The sequence below is a fragment of the Dermacentor variabilis genome, chromosome 1 (genome assembly GCF_050947875.1).
Source record: "Dermacentor variabilis isolate Ectoservices chromosome 1, ASM5094787v1, whole genome shotgun sequence".
Classification (NCBI taxonomy): domain Eukaryota; kingdom Metazoa; phylum Arthropoda; class Arachnida; order Ixodida; family Ixodidae; genus Dermacentor; species Dermacentor variabilis.
Window position 1 is genome coordinate 74,153,776 of NC_134568.1, and position 20,678 is coordinate 74,174,453.

At 47.9% G+C, this 20,678-nt stretch overlaps 1 protein-coding gene across 1 annotated transcript in view; it reads right to left on the minus strand.

The window, feature by feature from the left end:
* Nucleotides 1–17,784: 17,784 nt before the first annotated feature.
* Nucleotides 17,785–20,678, minus strand: part of LOC142579563 (eukaryotic translation initiation factor 3 subunit G-like) — a gene marked incomplete in the record, with an annotated part of 28,819 nt that continues 25,925 nt past the window's right edge. Inside the window, 1 exon segment of the mRNA XM_075689913.1 lies at nucleotides 17,785–17,875. Within this exon segment, the coding sequence (XP_075546028.1) occupies nucleotides 17,857–17,875 (19 nt within the window).

The following is a 20,678-nucleotide window of genomic DNA, read 5'->3' on the forward strand; positions in this document are numbered from 1 at the left end:
GACGCTGAGGCTGGCGCCAAGCCAAAACGTCGTGCTCAAGGGACACCAGATCTCGCCGCCGCCGTCGGAAGCGGCTCGACAGCGCCGACTAATCAGCGCGTGGCAGGGCGTGGCAGGGCGTGGCCGCGCTGCTGGCAACTCTTGCAAGAAACTTCCGCAGATTCGCAGTTCGCGCCGCCATTGCTGTTTGTTTGGTTGCTTCAATCATGCTACCGGCGAACATCGATAACGAGCTTCTTATAGCCATTGTAGAAGCAAGGCCGATATTGGGGCAGACCAAACACAAGGAACACAAGAATCGTGTTTAAAGAAACGTTTTGTGGATTGAAGTCGCCGCCATCGTCCTGCCGGGTGTACCAAATGAGAAGCAGGAGCTTCTTTTTTAGCAGCAAAAGCTGCTGCCTTCTTTCCATGATGTGGCGTATGGCGTCTAGCAATAAAAAGCACCTACTTCCCCCTCTATCATAGAATAAAGAACCCTCGATGCTCAGCTTCGCACGCCGACGCGCCGACCGCTCGTGATGTTCACGCCGATATTGCTGCCAGTTTTCTGAAGCTTAGCCTTGTGTAATTTTTCTACACAGCCCTGAATATTTTATTTAGCGTAAAACTATGCAAAAGGCATAAGTATTGCATTGAAGAATACTTATGACAGCTCTTTTCATTGATATTACACAATTAGCTTAGGAGGTATCTGGTAAAATAAATCTGGTCACATTGTGCGACGCTGCGCTGGCGCTGGTCCGCGTGCCGCTCGTGTGGCTGGGCGCCCTCTCTGGCGCCGTTCATGCGACCACGCCGGGAGACGCAACGCCAAAAAACGCCGGTAGAAACGCTGAATGTGGGGCGGCCTTTAGGGTGAACACGGCTCACCGTGGCCGCGTAAAGCCCCTTGGCCGCGCTCCGCGGGGCGCCAGTGCGTCCGGCGCGGCGGCGCATCGAAGTAAAGTGGCGCAGGCGCACACGGGCCCAGAGGAGGTGCTTCGCGTCGTCTGCTACAGCGCTGGAGCGCGCCACCTCTTGTTTTGCTGTAAAGTACACTTCGCTACACCCAGGTGACTGAGTGCCCCAGGCGGCATTGCGGGAAGCCGCACTGCCCTAACTGAAGCATTTTCCAGCTGGTTCCGTCTACAGCTTGTGAACAGCCTGCTTAATCAATATACATAAACAGAAACAAGCTTCTCAACACATAAATCACTTAGCATGTTTTTTAGCATGTTAAGCATGTTAGCATGTTAAGGAGGGCAATTGCCCTCCTTAATGGTAAAAACCATGGCAAACATGATGATGCGTGATTGAACAATCGCTCTCTAACTTTCTGCAAAATTTATAGCGGGTTTAGGTCGTTTTCTTAAGTCAATTAAGCACGTTCGTTCTAGCATCAAGACATGCGCGAAACGGCGCGTTAGGCTCATCACATGATGACTCCTATACTATTACTTCGACAGCAACTAAGAAGTCGTATCCGCTGATTCGCACTCTTATTGACGCGTTAATGTCGCTGGTAGGAGAGCATGGAGCGCTTTACGCGATGTAGCAAAGTGCTCTCCCGGTATAGCAACTGATTTGGCGGCAATTTCATTTACTCCCCCTTTTCATCTTCCTACATCCTATAAAAGAACTAAATTCATTTTTGTTGTCACAGTTTGGGTAAAATCACCGAAGCGGTGCCGGTCTTCTGACGTCTACCTGACGCTAGAAGTCGCATTCTCATTTAGAGGAATCGTCGGTCAATTATTTGATTACGTTGATTAGGTGAAGTAAAACATGTGGTGCCGACGTTTTTTTTTCCCTTGGAGTCAATGCACGCCGCATGCGAATGCTGTTTCCGTCGGTTTTGAATAGGTAATTGGAGTGGAAAATCTATAATCTGCATGTCTGTTTTCTAGCTTAAATTACGTCTTGCCTGGTAATTAGGTCGTTATTCGCTTCTATTTCATTTCAGTACTTCCTCGGAATGGGCCATATGCATATTCTCACTAGCTTATAATAATTTGTTAATTGTGCGGTATACGTCCCGAAGCGCCATATGGCATCTGAGTTACGCCATAGAGGTGGGCATCGGATAAATTTGGAGATTAGGAGGAATTTATTTCTTCTTTTTATTTTTAGGGGGTAGGCAGGGGTGGGCTGGGCTGAGTGAGTGAAACACAAATATGAATACGGCCCAGGAACCCTTGCCGCGAACAAGCGATGCTGTTGCCGTCGTGGGGAAGTGGCCGGTCCGTGTGTCGGACGAATGCCGCCAAGATATTTAAACCGGCGGTCATGATGCCGGCGCGGTGTCGCCTGCCCACCGCATGCCGGTGGTCTGCAAACAGGCTCGCCATTTGTAAAAGCTAAGCCTGGCCCAAGCCAGATTGCTGTGGTCGAGCCAGTCTACTTTTTAACTGAACATGGGCATCAGCCCGATCAACCGCCGAGCCCCCCCCCCCTTCTTTTTTTGCTTAGGTCATGCTACCCCATCTTAGCTTAATATGATGATGCGGTGCAGCCAACGACTACTCAACTGAGTGACTGGCCGCTCCGGAGTTAAAGATTCTGGGATGACTCGCCAAATCGAAAGACACCAGAGGTGTTTCCATTAAAGGCATTCCCGTCGACTTGCATGATGAATTGCATGTTCGGTTGCTGGTTGCCATGACACTTCGGCGATAAAAACGCTGTAACAGTGCAGGATAATTTCATTTCCCCGGTGCACTTTGGAAACTAGCCATGTCGTGGGTACTGGAAAAAGAAAGACGCCGCATCGTAGATCTATGCCTACAAAACTCTGCTCGACGCGTTATATCGGAGATGACAAAAAGGCCACTGAAAACTGTGAATCGAATCGTCCAGGCTTACAAGAAGCATGGAGCAATTGCGGATGCTCCCCGTAAAGCCCGGCAAAGAGTGACGATTGTTGCGGCGGCTGCTGCAAAGCCGACCTCCACCGAGAAATTAAGAACAGCCTCAGGCTGGGTGACGTCCCTGACACGGCTATCAAGCGTCTCCTCTACGCCCCAGCCTAATATAGAGCGCGAAAGAAATGACTATATTTTTACCCTCATCACTTATAAAAAACATGCTAAGTGATTTATGCGGTGAGAAGCTTGTTTCTGTTTATGTATATTGATTAAGCAGGCTGTTCACAAGCTGTAGACGGAACTAGCTGGAAAATGCTCCAGTTAGTGAAGTGTGTCTTCCCGCAATGCCGCCTCGGGCACTCAGTCACCTGGGTGTAGCGAAGTGTACTTTACAGCAAAGCAAGAGGCGACGCGCTCCAGCGCTGTAGCAGACGACGCGAAGCACCTCCCCTGGGTCCGTGTGCGCCTGCGCCGCTTCACTTCGATGCGCCGCCGCGCCGGACGCACTGGCGCCCCGCGGAGCGCGGCCACGGTGAGCCGTGTTCACCCTAAGAGTGGACGAGGCTGTACATGCTGACGATCACAAGATCGCCAGTAGGCATCTCGACTAGCCACAAGTGTCTCCCACATATAGCTTCTGCATGCCGTTGCCGATACACTGGATCGGCTTTACGGGCACGATCGTGTTCGCGCTTACATTCGTGTACGGCAATTCTGCCGTGCGCTGCACCCGCGGTCTACCCATGGTGACGGCCGGGAATGCATTGCGTGACGTGCATAATGCAATGCAGATACATACAGTTCGTATGGGTAGCGTGGCGTTCAGCCATCTTTCTTTAAAAAACGCGCTTTGATCTTTTTAAAATTTCCATATCCTAAGACGGAGCTCGTGTTCACGCGCACTTGCTGTCTCTGATAAGCAGGGAAGCTCAGAATCGCGACAGGAGTCGTGTCATATGCCTAGCAGACTTTGGGATGGAGGACGAAAGACGGACTCGTTCCGTAGACGAAGAAGAAACGAAAAACTTTATACAATATTTACATATCGTGGATGATAGCGTGCAGGTAGCAGTAGGAACGCATCAGACCGACTGGGCGGCTGCAAGCGACTCTGTTCTCACAATGGGCCGGTTCTCCCTTAAATCCATTCGGCGACATTTGGTCGGCAGGAACCGGTTTGGGCGAGTTCACGTCGGCAGGAACCAAGCGGGGCAGGGTGATGACCTCGCCCGCGTCGAATTCTTGATTCGTCGCGGAGCCTGGCGGAGATGCCTGGGCGCCGGAGATGGCCGGGCGCTTCTTGAAGTCGCCTCCCGTGTCGAATTCTCGATTCGTCGCGGAGAAGGGGGAGTTCTCGTGGCCTCGTGGTAGCCACGTGGCGCATGTAATAGGGCAGCTCCCGTCACCTCGTGGTCGCCACGTGGTGCTCGTAGCATGGCACAACACGGACGAAACTTTGCGCTTCCAGTGAACTTTGTACGCATGCGCTACTCTTGCTGAGCTCGTCGCTTCGCGCCGTTATCAGGCACTAACCGGCCGGCCAGTCGACGCTGGCACGGTACTGCGAATGTAAACTAGCTGTAGTGTTCTACGCAGATGTGAACGTTGGCTTTCCTGCGGTGTGTTTTTTTGGCGCTGTTGACGATTTTTTAATTTTACTGACGGAACGATCTCCCATGACTTACTCGCATACTGTGCATGGCATTTTAACTGATTTTAAACAGCAATTTAAAGGCTTTAAACCTATTTAAAGGCTTAGATTTTACTTTCGAACTAGCCAAGGATAACAGCTTGCAGTTTTTAGATCTTGACATAACCTAACCTAACCCTTACTGACGAAGGCTCCTGCTGGATGTACCCACCCCGTGCACGCAAAGAATTGTTGCTGCATGAGTCTACACACTCCAAGACTGTTAAACGAGCAATTGCCACTATGTGCCTCGAATCCGCGCTGAAAAAATCGTGCTGTCATAAGGCACAAGCAAGCTTTGACGACCAGATTTTGAAGTTGAGGAAGGCTGGCTTTCCTTGCTTGGTTTTAAGCGCAGTTTCGGAGGCGTTATTGAAAAAAACTGAATAAAGAAAGAAAAATAAGTGAAGAAGGTCAAACAGTCGAAAAGAAAGCTAAAGCGGTGGTGATACCATATTCTCATAAGTGGCGCATAATGTGAAACACGTCGCCGTCAAATACAAAATTCCTGTGACTTCCGCGCCGTGAAAACTTGCTACTTTGTGCCGCCTGATTGGTCCGGATGACTCTAAAAAAGTAGGGTGTTCTATTAAACATACGAACCCTTTTGTTAAGTGTGAAGAAGGGGTAGTATACCACACACCACTCAAGTGTGGAAAAGAGTATATCGGCCAAACTGGCCGATGTATTAATGAAAGCCTACGGGATCATAAGCTTTCATTGAAAAATGGATATGGTTCAAACTTGCCGCTTCATTGCAAGGCCTACGGGAATGAGAATGAACAAGTATGTAAAGCAAGGCTTCATGATACGACAATCACGTATAAAAGTAAAGATTCTGTTGCGCGTGAATTGTTGGAGGCCAACGAGATTAAGAGGGGACAACTGTGTCAGTACCCCGTCTTTGAATATATACACGAATGAAAGCATGTTTTTAGATAAGTTTTAAATTTAGATTAAGCGTGATTCCCTTCATACATATCTTCAGAGTTCTCGCACGTGCGCATTCACATATTCAGTGTCCCTCTTTTTTTCGTTCCCCTCTCCTCATGGCTATATAATCAGCCACCTGTGACTTCAATAAACAGTTGCAAGTAATGCCTTGTCCTGTCTGCATTTCTTCTTGTGTGCCGTCACTATTGGCGCTTCACCTATTTAAAGGAAACGACTCCATTGCCTAAGGAGTTACTATGCCTAAGCCACCTGCATGCAGGCTGTGCAGGCAATGGCACAGGGGATGCGCAGTGGGCCTGCAGGAGCTAAAGGTAACGAGAAAAAAAGTCACAGGCCTGCGCGGCACACCCAGCCAGAGATGTAAAATTTCGTGAAATCTTGAGGGGCGTGAAAAAAAAAAAACTGGTTTCTTTCACATTTCTTTCTCAGAATTGAAAAAAAGACGATTGCGCACAGAGCTATTAAAAACCCGACACGTTTATTTATCTAACACTGAAAACAATATAGTTATTACATTATTGAATCACAAAAGGCCCAGCAGCGTTTCTGGGTTCAAAATCTGGGCACGATTTCACGTCAAGGCATTGCTGGCCGGCGCATCAAAGCGCCAAGACCGACATTTGTATTAATCTGTGTCCGACCCATTCCCGCTTGATGCGTAAACGCTTCGCTGTGCAGTGGACAAAGCCTTCCGTATTGAAGGAGCCTGTTGCGTAGCTTGTTGTTCACATTTACAAACTCGGACCAGTTTCTTTCACATGCCGCATAAGGGGGGAATCTGCAGTACGCGACAGGTGACATGCTCAAGGGTTGGTTGAAGGACCGGTGTGTTCGATGTGTCATCGCCAAACAGTTGAGCCAGAGCTTGTGCTCTTGCCCTTCTTCGGCCTTTTGACGGTCAGGGTGCATATTCCGGGGAACTGGGGCCACGTGAATTTTGTTGTAAATGCTAAGCGCAAGAAGTGTGCGGTCTTCCTGTTGTGGTTTTCTTGGTGTTTGGTATCCTAGCCGGGATAGAATGAGGCACCCTTGCATTGTTTGTTGGAGACGTTGCAATTGGCTGTTAAGATGACCGACTAGATCGCGGATGGTGTTGTGCACCCCGAGTCGTAGTAGGAGCGTAGACGCATGTTGGGGTAGTCCCAGCGCTGCCTTCAGTGCTGTATGGAGGAGGGTGTCCACCTGGTGCATCTCGGTCTGATTCAGGTTATGATAGGGGAGGTAGGTTATAATCTGCTAATTATGAGGGTTTGCACTATTCGGAGTACATCTTTTTCTTGGAGTCCTTGCCGGCGGTTTGCCATGCGCTTTATCAAGTGCGTTACTTGGGTGATTTGTTGGCGGAGTATGTGTAGGGTATGTGTGACCTTCCCGTTGTGTTGTATGTGAAGGCCTAGTACACGTAGACTGTCTGCCCTTGGAATAATGTTGCCATTGAGATGCAATGTGATGGCTGGTGGAATATCGGCCTTATTGCGTTTTTTGAATACAAGCAGGAGGTCGGACTTCTCAGCTGCGCAGGTGAGTCCTCCGGCTGTTGCATACTCTTGTACTATAGTTACTGCTTTGTGTAGTGCGTCTTGAATGCTGCCGTCCGACCCTGTGCTCACCCAGATTGTTAACATCAACGGCGTACAGGGCGGGCTGCACGTTCGGAAGTTTGTCGAGCAGCGGTGGTAGATTTGCCATCGCCACGTTGAACAGAGTGGGTGAGATAACCGAACCTTGGGGAGTCCCTCTGCCGTAAAGTTTTATTATATCTGACCGAATATCACCTAGGCCGACGGTGGCCGTGCGGTCAGATAAAAAGGCTCGGACATAATCATAGATGCGTTTACCGCATCGGGAGGATGCAAGATTTCGGATGAGGTCATGTGAGACGTTATCGAAGGCCCCCTTTAGGTCCAACGCCAGAGTGGCTCTTGTTTGAGCTTTACTCGGACCATCCACAACATCCTCCTTAAGCTGCAAGAGTATGTACTGCGCAGACAGACCTAGTCGACAGCCGAATAAGGTATTGGGGAAGAATTGGTTCGCTTCGAGGTGAGGCTGGAGGCGCATTAGAACTATGTGCTCGAAGAGTTTGCCAATACACGAAGTCAGGGAAATGGGTCTGAGATTTTGGAGGGACAACGGTTTCCCGAGTTTCGGAATTGCGGTAATATCGGCGTGTCGCCGTTCCTGTGGAAGCGTTACGTTTTTCCATTTGTCGTAGTATGCAGTGAGTTGCCGTATGACCTGATCGTAGAGGTTGCGTAGTAGTGCATAGTGAATGCCGTATGCCCCAGGAGCCGTGTTACGTCTTATGCTGTATAGGGCTGCCCTCACTTCCGTCTCTGTAATATCGCCGTCCAACTGGGTTTCTTCCTCGTATGGATAGTCTTTGTACACCGGTCGGTGACCTGTAGCAATGTCTCTCTATCGAGGCCACGCAGCGCACATGTAGATGTAGAGCCTAGATGTTAGTGGCACGTACATACCCACTTTGGGGGATTGACCAAGAACGGGGTAGTTCCATATAACAAGAAAGAATTACAAAATAACTGCAAACAAAATCGACGAATAGGTATATGGGAAGTGTGATTCTAGCTTATGATTTTAATAGGATAAATGGGAACAAAAATACAGCTAACATAATGACCCGTGGCACAATACGATGATGTTGATAATGATTTGTTGGCATCCCCTTTTATATGGGGCGGTGACAAATAGTCACCTAGCCTGTTAGAGTTAACGAAGTCCAGTTACATGCAACTGCCACATGTCGGGACACCTGGTGTAATACAATGCAACTGCAATGCAAATTTGCATGTATCGACACTACATATCGCGTGACGTGTGGCACTTTGGATGATTATTTATTGGCATCCACTTTGAAACGGGACTGTGAGTCATCTAGCCTGCTTGATCTAATCAGGGATGCATACATGATTTTCATTATGGCATTTATATACACATATCCTTAATCTTTTTCTTCCTTAAGACAATCCAACCATTTTTTGACCAATCCCCCAAAGAGGGTAGGAGCCTGGCAACAGCTGCAACGGACATTTCCAACCGAAACGGCTACTGGAATGAGCCCAGAACAGCTTACGCTGTAAAAATTGGCCGACTGCTTAGCTCTGGCTGAGCACGAACTATTTTGTGCTGTAACCGTTAAACCTAGTTTTGCATAGTCTGTCTTAGCTTATCATGGGTATGTGCCACTAGGCCTGTGCTAGTCTCCAATGAACCTCTTTGAGGCCAACTTTGGTTATTGTGTGTGCCATAGGTGCGTGCCATTTTTCAATGAACGTATTTGACCAAGCGCGCGATGTACTCTTCGGCAGTCTCCTTCGCTCGTCGAGTCCTCATAACTTGAATGTTGGCGTCTACACGGCATAGTCACTGTTCGGGAGTTTCGTCAGTCCGCGCATTTCTCGTGGCCTCTACATCAGCGTCGAGACAACATTCCCTTTGTGCAGAATTGTTTCATATGCATGTTCAGATTTTCTCAATCTGTCTCCTTCCAAATTCTCTTGTTTAGCTACAATGTCAGGATCAGTCGACGCGTGCTTACATTGTCGTTTCAGCTGTAGTTATGCATTCCACGGTCTAGCCCGGAGCTCCGTGTCGACCAACCCAGATGGACCCGCCGCCTCATCCATGGCCCATCTCCGAAGAACTGCAATAAGACTTGTTCTGACGCGCTGCTAAACTATCTGTTAGCGGTGGTTATGAATTAGAAAGGGAAAGGGTGGCACTATCTTCTGCAGCCCTTGAGGGAGCATGGCTCAGCGCCAAACATCTGCGGGACGTGGAGAACCGCGCGCGGCGCTTCTTCCCCACCAGCCGCAAACTGCGGCCTAGCACAGTTTCCTATTGGGGGCGAGGAGTTACGGAGTTGCCATCTGTCGGAAGCGCCTCCCTTGCGTAGTACGAGGGATCACGCGGCGCGCTCCCCATAGGTTTCGCTTATGGCGCTCAATAAAAACACCACGCGGCAGTCCTCCTGGGCATTGATGTAGGTGCTCTCAAAACGAAGGAAGTTGTTGACTGTCGATATAATAATCATGGGGAAACTGAAAGCACAGAATCCTTTACAGACGCTATCTCTTTACCGAATAACTACAGTGAACGCCACTGCGCACGGTCGCCGCGATGGAGTCTCCCGAACCGGCTTCTTGCGTGAAAGGCAGGCAAACGTTGAGAGTAAGCTATGTGAAACATGTTCTTATAGCGGGCTCTCTGTATAACCAAATGTGGCATAACAGAGTGAAGCCTCAATGCAGCGATCGCACGGGTTTGCAGCGACCGACTGCACGTCTGCATGCACGTCCACGCACAATGTTTTGCTTTCCCTGTGAGCGCGTTTTCTCACCGTGCCGTGAGCTTTAGGCCGCAGCATATGAGCATTTTAGCACACTAGCAACCACTGTTGCGTGGACGCTATCAGAACTGTTCAAAAATAATTTCGTTATAGAGACTTCGACGCCTACGGCGACTGCGATATGCCGTCGCGACGATTCAATCTTTTTTATCTTCTAAATTCTTGGACATTTCAGTATTTTTTCTCAAGTTGCGTCGCACTGAATGTTCATCGGTCTTCTCAGCGTGCGATTTCCCTCTGCTTCTTTTTCGTAATCCAGCGCATTAATTCATAACACAAACACGACTATATGCCATGCCTTCTTTTATAATGCGCTTCATACCGCTCCCTTTCCATTCCAGTGGACTTGCCAGAATCTAGTATCAACAAGTTCATAGACCCAGCGCTGGATCAAGGGTGGGGGGGGGGCGGCTAAGGGGGCTGCAGCCCAGGGCCTCACCTCGGACAGTAGAAGGGGGCCCCATTTATTCTAACCTGCTTAGTATATGGAACCATGGGCAACGGAACTTCAAGTGACATGTATGAAGCGAGAAAATCAGAACGAGCAGACGGGGCCCCCCGCCTAATACAACAGCATGCGTTTAGCGCGATCATTTGGGGAGAGCTTCTCGAGCTGCAAAAACAGGAATCCGCCGCCACCCCGGCGGGGCCCTCTTTCTTACGAAGTGAGGTGCGTTTGCTTGGAAGAGTTTTCGTGGTTTCCTGTCAGTCCGTCTGTCCAGTGCTGTCTGGAAAGGAGGGGCAAGGGGGAAACTCATAAAACCATGTTAAGTGGGATGAGAACCTAAATCTCCCTTGCCCCTCGTCACTACCACGCCACCCTCCACCTCTCAAATAGTTCCGCCGCTGTCCTCCTCATAGAAAGGATGTGCTGCAGTACCCAAGAGTGCCTCCCATTCGACTTTTCTTTACCGTGATGGTAATTTGGGCGGGGGAGGTCGAGTCCGATAGCAGATGATGATGAGTCTGATGGCAGAGTCTAGGCAGGAAAGAAGACGTCACACATGCTTTTGTCCGCGTGCCGTGGGGCATGGAATGTTCACTGTTCGGGCTAGGGTTGTGGAAGAGTGAAGGGGGAAGTTGGAGAGCTGGACACAAAGGCCTGTCTCCAGGGCCCATTCCTGCTTAGTGGCTGCGCACCCTCGCGCGTGCTCGACGGAAAAGGTAGGTCAGACTGGCCGCCGAACTTTCCAGAAAGAAGTAGAAAAAGATGACTCAGAGGCGACGGAGGGCGCGTAACTTCGCCCGCACTAGGAGTCGCCCTCTCCCGTTCGTTCTCGCACTCGGCGTCGACAGGGCGAAAGAAAAATCGAGAACCTCCCAGAACAGACGATTGCTCCTAGCCAATAGGAAGACGAGACCGGAACGGGAAGAGTGAGTTTGTACGGAGAAGGAAGTAATTTGTACAAGGAACTCTATGTATACGTGAACGCCTGCTTTGGCGAGTAACAGACAGACGCGGCGCGTGTCTATAAAAGGAAGTTGATCGCGGGCTGCGATTCAGCCCCGAGCTGCCGGTTAAGCTTGCATAAGCCCGCCCGCTGAGGAGCTCCCGGGGGACGCACCACTCTCTGCTAGCCACGACTATCCAGGCAGCGTGCGCCAGTCATCGGGACGGCCACCGTTGGACACCTGCGGTCGCGTCGGACTGACAAAGTGCCCGGTGAACAATTAGCATCCATTCATGCGAAAATGCTTCGTCGGAAGCATCAAAGTGGTGCGTCTAAACGAAAGGCGAAGTTAGAAAGAGAAGAGCGTGAAAAGAAGCTACCAAAGATGACAAAGTACCTACTGAATGCAGCTTCCGCGGAGCAGTATGATCGCTCTACCCAGAGTCCGTGTCAAACTCCCAATAGTAGCGACTGTGCATCTGTGGAGGACTTGCCAACTCCATCACCACGGTTTCCTGGCATGCAAGGTTTGACTCATCTTGGTTGTCTGGATCCTGTGAAAACAGTGCCAACCTCGGTCGTCCATATTTCTGAGCAACCGACGCTAACCGATCCCTGTACTGTTCCTAAGTCAGCAACGTTTATGCTACTCGGCCGGGCCCCTGCCACAGAGCTCCAGGTGTCGGGTCCGCCACGCCCGATTTCTATTACTGCTGATCAAGAGGTGCCAAACCTCTTCGATGAGCCTCCTACTGACGAGCGCCAGGAAACAACACTCCAAGAACCGACTTTTCTGATTAGAAAAGAGCAGAAGGTTTGTGCACATGAAAATAGCGTCGAGCACCGAAACTACGTGGCAGCATGGCTCGCCCGCTCTAACTCGAGCATCACAATTGGCAAGGAGCTGGTTAAGCATCTTGTCACTGAGACCGCTTACTGGACAGAGGCGTTGAAGCGCTTAGTCGTAGTTAAGCTTCTAGCTGAGTGCAACTTAGCGTTTAGGGGTAGTTAGATTTTTGGTTCGCCGAGAAATGGCAATTATATGGGAGTGCTTGAGGCCATTGCCAAGTTTGATCCCTTTCTAGAGGAGCACATCAAACGCTACGGGGACAAAGGAAAAGGTCACCCATCGTATCTGTCAAAAACCGTTTGTGATGAATTTATCGAGCATATGGCAAAGGCTGTCAAGGAACGTCTCGTTGACGAACTGAAACGTGCAAAATACTTCCCTTTAATTGTTGATTCGACTCCAGACCTTACTCACGTTGATCAGCTGTCAGTTGTTTTATGATACTATATAAATGGGAAAGTGCACGAACGCTTTCTTGGATTTGTTCCAATTGAATTGCATACCAGCTTATATCTTTTCGATACCGTGATGTCCCTCTTGACGACCAATGGCATCTCAATTGATGATTGTAGGGGCCAGGCTTATGATAATGCGAGTAATACGTCAGGAAAATACAAAGGACGGCAAACTCAAATCAAACACCTGAACGAATTGGCAGTCTACGTCCCGTGTGCTCGTCATTCACTGAACTTAGTTGGCGCGTGTAGCGTTGACAGTTGCCTTCAGGCAGTCAAATTTTTCACTGTAATTCAGAGACTGTATGTGTTCTTTGCTGCCTCACACAAGTGATGGAGGTATCTTTTGGACAGCATGGGCGGAACTGGCCAGCAACTTTTGAAAAGTCTCTCCGAGACCAGGTGGTCAAGACACGCTGAATCATGCAAGGCCATTCTGAAAAATTTCAATGCACACTCTTGTGTTGCCTTGAAGCTATATCAAAGAACAAGGAAGAAAATGGAGACACTAGGAACGAAGCGCACTCTCTCTTCAAGAAAATGACAAAACTAGAGACTGCATTCATGGCGATTTTCTGGAGTGAAATCTTGGAGCGCTTTGACAGAACGAGCGTAGCACTTCAGAAACCAGGCCTAGACATTTCAACTGCTGTAGACCTGCTGAGCTCTCTAGAAGGCTTTGTTTATTTGCGACCTCTCTTTTATACTTTTGAAGAGAGAGCACACACGGCAAGTACCAATCAATGTTATCATAATGAGGGCAAACGCATCATTTTGAGTGCAAACGCATCATTTTGAGTAAGCACCCGGATGGAAAAAGCAATAGTGCGCTACAAGGTAGAAAGAAGTTTATCGTAGAGACCTACAATGTTGTACTTGACAGTCTAGGGTCTGCTTTGTGAGTGCGAAAGGCTGCCTACACTGAACTGTGCGAAAGGTTCGGATATTTAAAATTGCTGACAGAAGTTGGAAGCGAGGCCTCTCTGGCACAGCAGGCTGAGAAGTTGGTGAAAGCCTACAAAAATGATTTGGAGCCAGCATTTTCCGGTGAAATCGTTCAGCTTGCAAACTTTCTGCACAACTCTATGCCAGGACACGAGTCCCCTGGAAATAATGAAGTTGCTGCACGAAAGAAAGCTTATTGATGTGTTTCCGAACTTTTCTATTGCTTTGCGAATGTACTTAAGCATACCCGTGGCAAACAGCGAGACCGAACAATCGTTTTCCAAGTTGTCGCTGATAAAAATCGCCTTCGTTCGAGCCTCTTTGACAAAGTGAACTCGCGCTTGCTATCATGTCCATTGAAAGTGACCTCCTCTGCAATCTATCCTTCGAACAGACTATATATCCGATTTCACCAAAGCGACGGCGCGAAAGGTGCCATTTTAAAAGGAGTGTTTGCGCTATACATGAATAGTTCCAATAAGTTCGTTTTGTCGCCTCCCAGCCTCCACATTGTCAATGAAACGCTGAGCAGTGTAATTCAAGATATGCAAATCTTCGTTGTTTCTCTTATTTCTTCTTGCAATATTTAGAACTTATAATTATTTTTGTTGTTTTTGATAGTGCCGCATTTATTTGGTGTTGTCCTTGCTAGTCTTGCCTTTAACGAAAATATTTTCCAATAATGTTTTGCAATTACAGTTGGTAATTTTCATCTGTATTCTAATGCATTTTTATGGTGTTTGTATTGCTTTAAGCATTGTATTTATCTATTGCATATTTATAGAGTAACGTATATAATTATTACTGTTGTCTGATGCTTGAATTTTAATAAAGAATGTTTTGGATACAACCATGAGTCTCCTCGTGGGATTAAACTTGGTGATGCAAACAAAGCCTAGTTTCAGGATCGACATCTGAGCTGTGTTGTCTTTTCTACATTCTTGTTCGTCTTTAGTGCACGAAACTTTTCCTTAAGGCCTAGCTTTTACTGAAAACATAACGCAGATTAACCACAAAGTGAACACGTGTTGTTTACAACAGCACGCATTTCAAACAAGCTTTGTTGTTTTCCTTATAATAATAATAATAATCCCGTTGATCGCACTTCGTTATCTTTAATTTGGTGGAATTAAAATGAAACATGGCATATTTGCAGTAGCGTAGCAGGTGACAGGGGGGGGGGGGTCAGTATAGGGAAAGGGGGCCTGCATGCTCATTAGCCCAGGGCCCCTATTTTTCTTAATCCGGCCCTGCATAGACCTAATAAAGCGTTATGAGATCAGCCGGGCAGCGGGCACGGGCGAGCGTCTCAGTGCGCCATTTTCTGCTACTCACCGAAAATTGCGCAGTCCCGGCCCCGTAACCGAAATCTTCCTCGCGTCTGTGCTTGCTGCACACACAAGTTATAGCCGATTGCTGTCTGCCGATTCTAAGTTTCACCAGCCAAGCTTCAGGCAGCTCCTTGCATCCTTGTATGTCCGGCACTGCGGCACCAAGCAGTAACCTGCCGTGCTGCACGGCTCCAAAGGGAGCCACTACCTATTATAGTACTTTCAGATGTTGTCAAGCAGACACCCCAGGCGGTAAAGCCTCACCACTTAATCGGAACCGCAGCAAAGCTGAGACTTTAAACTTTCATTTTGAGCTTGCTTTGGCGTTTCCAAAGCAGCCGATGTGTCCACGTGATCCCCCATGCCACGTCACGCCGACGGTGGCGCCAGGTTTTCCAATGGTGGAGCTCGCTCCAAATTGGCTGCAGCTGTCGTGGCATGCACGCTGATTGGCTGTGTCATGTGAGGCGGGAGCGTGTCATTGGCTGCAAGTGGTTACTCGCCTCCAATGCGTGAACTTAGCCTTCGAGATTTGCACGTGTGGGCTGGTTTTTCTCCGGCCATCCCCATTAAAGCCCCTCCCTCAGCTAACACGGGTAGTAGTATGGAGAGGCTTTAGACCCAACCGCATGGAGAGAGCTTAATTTCAGCAAGGGTAGCGATGGGGGCTTGATGAATCATCAGGAACACGTTTGATGCAGCGTGAAGCGTGACACAAGAAGGCACATATAAAAAAAAGGCAACACACAGCGCTGTGTAATTGCCTTTCCATATGCGACTTCTTGTGTCAGTGTCACGTTTCGTGCTGCATCAAATGTGTTCCTGGTAATGTCGGAAGTGGGCGGGAATGGAACCTCTTCCGCGCCGCTTGCAACTGATGTCTATTCACACAGGGAGATGTGTTTGCTTGAGGCGTTGTGCGCCATTGTTCATGACCTTTAAGAGGGTTGAGCATTACAATTGCCTCACATAGCACACTGCATCGTGGCAGAAGTGCAAAACTCATTCTCATTTCTCAATTCATAAACATTTCACATCGCATTGATCATCCGTCACAAGGTAGCGACCAATCTGTAACACTAAAGTTCAAGGCCTTTCAGACCTCGCACAACACAATGGAGGCACCTTCAAGCTGACGTTGCTACAATAAACAATGACCATGCCTTTAACCAAGCATTAGCAAACATTGCATAAATAGCCATTATTAGTACTATCCACTACGTATTACTTTGTTTCACCGCTTTGTCATTTGCTTTAAGTTTATATTTTTGTAATTAGTAATTAGCTAACATTGTATTAGCATCAAAGCTTTTAGTCTATTTCATTCTACTGCGCATTTAATTAATTCTTGTTCATTGTTCATAACCATACCCTCTGCAATGTCTTTGGCCCCGAGGGCATACTAATAAATAAATAAACTGCTTAACCCTTTCAGCGTCACTGATGTATTCGTACACTTTCACAGTTCTGTCCCGCCATGCCAGTGACGTCAGACAGGAATGCGAGGACCATACAAAGTGAGCATTTTCCCATTATACTGCCATTATTTTCCTTCTGCATAACCGAAAATAAACCGGTATTGCTTTATATCTGAAAAAAGAACTCAACGCTGAACATGCCCCCTACCCCCCCCGAAAAAAAAAAAATCTAATGGGTTAATAATGTCTGCACACTATATTGATCATATTGCTGGTAATCTTGGCAGGTATTTAAGTTTCACGAAATATTGTGTAGGTTCTGATCTAGGAGAATCTATGCAAGAAAATATGACAACAGTGTCAACTTTGAAAGGAAGTTTCAGCACTTGTAGGTTGCTTAAATCGCTTTAAAAAAGCTACTACAGTCGCCGACCAAAAACTGCCGAAAGTTCGGACACCTTGCAACCTCTCGTCTGATTTTTCGGACACTCCTTGAGCCAACTCGGTCGAGAGCACCATGCACCGACTCTGACCGGTGCATGGTTCGACTTGCTGAACGCCATTTTTGTTTTGAACGGACCTTCCTTGCTGCCCCACGAAGTGGCGCTACTGAAAATCCCCGCTCATCATCATCGTTTCCGCCTGGTTCGATAGAGTGGCTCTGCAGCAGTTCCGGTTTCAGCTTAGTAAGCCATGTCAAGACAATCCAGCAGCTGGTTTGTTTCTTCGCGCTTGACGCTGCTAGCCACCCAACGCTGCGAGCAGGCCACGTTTTTTCGTTTGTGTGACTGGTGTCGGCACGGTGGTGTTTGCTTTATGTGGTGTGTCGAGGTTTCGGTGATCCGACGCGGCATACGGAAACATCGCGTCAAGTCTCTAATGGCGCCGACAGTGCCCGCGCAGACTGCGCTGGGGAATGCCGGCAAGCGGGTGCCGGGAGGCTAGGATTTGTCGCCTTCCGATGTGCACGCTACTGACGCCGAAAATGTTCTGCCGAGCCCTGTGCAGTGGTTCCGGACACCGTCTCATTTGACAGTTTCACAGGTGCTCACGCTGCTGTACTGACATGCGCAGAACTCGATGACGGCGAGATCATTCGTCAGGTTTCTGCTGCACCGCCGGACGACTCTTGAGTCGGAAGATGACGCACCATGTGCTACGCTGCCGTCGCATGCGGAGCGTGTACAAGCAGTGACTGTGCTTTCAGCCGCCTATAGTGACCGTACGACCCTCTCCGAGATTCAGGCATATCTGATTGCGCGTAAACGGAACAGCGTGCTACCGCGCATTCACGATTTCTTCAAGCCTACGCCAAACCTGAATAAGTGCGTGGAAATAAAGGATTTCATTTTTTTTTCTTAATCTGCTTTTTCGGACACCTGTTTATTCGGACATTTCCGCAGTCCCCGTGAGGTCCGAATAAACGGTAGGCGACTGTAGTAGTTGCATGTCACATCAGCAGACTAGCATCAGTCCAAAAATTGCTCTTCTAAAAGGTTTTATACAGTTATGTGAAAGGAAAAGATGCCAATGGCTCAGCAACAATAAATAATCCGTGATAGCACTTTAATTACTTAAAATCACAGGTTGATTCACTGCTGGTCCTTTCATGCAGTACCGGAAGGCCTATGAAAGAAGACAATAAATACATGGATTAAGAATAATCTTCCAGAAGCTGAATTAAAGTGGCATGCACAAGAACTGCCTTCAAATGCACACACAAATTACAACATTAGATATACCGCCTTATAGGAGTCGCTTCACTGGTATAAGTTGCCAAGGCAGATTTAAAAACAGCAGATGACAACTTTGAGTTATGTCATACAAGGTGAGCACAGTTGAGCTGATTGGGTACTTCCTAATAGTACGTATTTTTGAGTAGCCCTCTATGCCAAACTTGGAAAACTCATGCAATAACAAATATGCAGTCTAGTAAGAAGCACCGCATTTATCTCAATATAAGGTGAATTCTTTTTCCCAGAATCCTTGGCCTAAAAGCCACCCCTTGGCTTATACGTGAGGGATAGATTCAGTAACTGCTTCAATATGACAGCAGCGCCATATATTCAATGATCCTAATTTTAATGGCAGCGCAAATTCTAGCAACTAATATGGGCGTCACAGGGTGCACATTCAATCGCGATGGAGCTCATTCAGGATAAAATATGAACCACGATTGGCTCCCTTTTGCGGCTTTACATGTGTGAACCAATCGTGACCGAGAAATTCAATCCTGATAAGGCTCGAAAATGCACTATGTGACAGCCGTAACTCTGGTGAGTGAAGCAGTGTTTCCCATCACACCAATGCAAAGTGAATGCCGCTGATCATCAACGTCAGTAACAAGACACCGAAAAAAAAGTGCTGCATTGACAGCTGGCAGAGAGCAGTTGTGAAACATGCCAGAAAGTGGCATTTAGAGTGAAATCCGGTTATAACAAATCGCAATGTGCACTGCCCTTAGACACATCCAACAGTTCGAACCAAAACCACACACAGTTGAACCCACTTATAAAGATCCCAGCTACAACGTTCGATCGGTTATAATGACCACATTTCAGTGTACTTATGAATTTGAGACCCTCCCTATAGAAACTGCTTCCAGATATAACAAACATTTTTACATCGCCATACTGGTACAACAGAAACTTCGAACCTGTTCAAGGAAAAAAGAGGGAACATGCGAAGAGCGCTACTAGAGCACTACGAAGAGCACTACTACTACTATCACAGAAGCGGTACTAAACTGGTTGCATGGCAGCGTGCCCTGCTGCAGTCCAACCTCGACGATAATACGACCTTTAATATGAGCAAGCGATGGCCTTGCTCGGATTTCGGAAACCGCGAAGAAGGTCACGTGTTTTCAAGACACACCAGCAGGGTAGAGTTATGCTGCATACAGCATAAGCAGCATGGCGCGGGCTGTGCGCTGGCGCGATATTGGATGTCACGACGGCGTCATTATCGTTTCTGTGCAAATGTTCATGCGGCACCATGTGCATTACGCTACAACGATATAGAACTATCATTTATGTTTATCCACCATAGAAACAATGGCTGCTCAAGCGTTCTCGTCGACGTGGCCTGACTGTGAGAACGGTGCACCCCTTGCTGCCACCACCACCAATGTCTAAGTGGCCACCATGCAACGTTGCAAAGGGTCGGCAGTTACCACCTTGTTATCAGGAGATCACGGTTCAGCGGCACTTCATTTATGCATTGCCGGTTACTGATAACAGTTCGCGGTGACGTGCTACCTTTTGAACATCGCTTGCTTTTTTTTTTTTCCGCCAGAAGCAACACAGATAAGGCAATTTTATGGCTTTTGTGTGGCTGACTCGCAGTCATAATGCCAAGACTATGATGCCCGACACCTTTGCAGAATGGCGGCATGCCGCAGTAGTTTCCAGTTTACGCTTCCGGGCAACCAGAACGCTTTACTCTCGTGTGCAGAACGCAGTCATATCCTGCTGGTAGTAAAATATATAACAAGCTCTCGAATAAAAAATGGTGGCTGCGCTTTCAATTTCGAAATGAGAGGTGATCAGACCTGGGCACCGTTTTGAAAGAGCTACACAATGCCGGATTTAGTTCTTTAGATGGACGTTGCTAATGGAAGTTTGCAGCTAGGTGCAGGAACGCACAGGAAACAAAAATGAGACCGAAAATCTGGTTTTCGGACAAAAGTGCTACCGAATTGCAACTGCTGATGCCAGCTTCAGTGCGGTTAATTTTTGAGCATTTTTAAGGGCAAGACCATATATAATAAACTAATGATATAACGAAATAAATTTAAATTCTGGGATTTTACGTGCCAAAACCATGATTTGATCAGGAGACACGCCGTAGTAGGGGCTCCGGATTAATGTTGACTGCTAGGGGATCTTTAACATGCCCCCAATGCACGGGACACGGGCGTTTTGCATTTCGCCCCCATCGAAATACGGCTGCTGTGGCCTAGCAGCAGCGCTACACCATAATCGCTAAGCCGCCGCAGCAGGTACTGATATAAAAACCACTTTTTGAGGAACTATAGAGTTCGTTATAAGTGGGTTCAACTGTATAACAAATTTTCGTAACAAGTTCAGTGTACACAGAATAAGTGTCGCATTGAAATGGACAATAGTCAAATTATACAGTCGACAACCGATCATTTGAATGCTAATGGCTTGGTGTGCAAAAGAACCTCATCTGCCCAATGTGTCTGCGGTCAACCCTGCCTTCCTCCGCAAGCAAACCGACTTGTTTAGTTTGTCTGGCTGGCTTTCCCGCAATGCCGACGCGCATTGTGGGGAAGTTAGCCACAGGCATGTTTTGGCGGTACAGCTGTGGGCACGCGGAGTTCAATATATTAGATGTGTAGTTCGTTATGAGGAACTTATTTGTATGCATTTTGGCAAGAATTTTTTTTCAATACATAACGTAATTT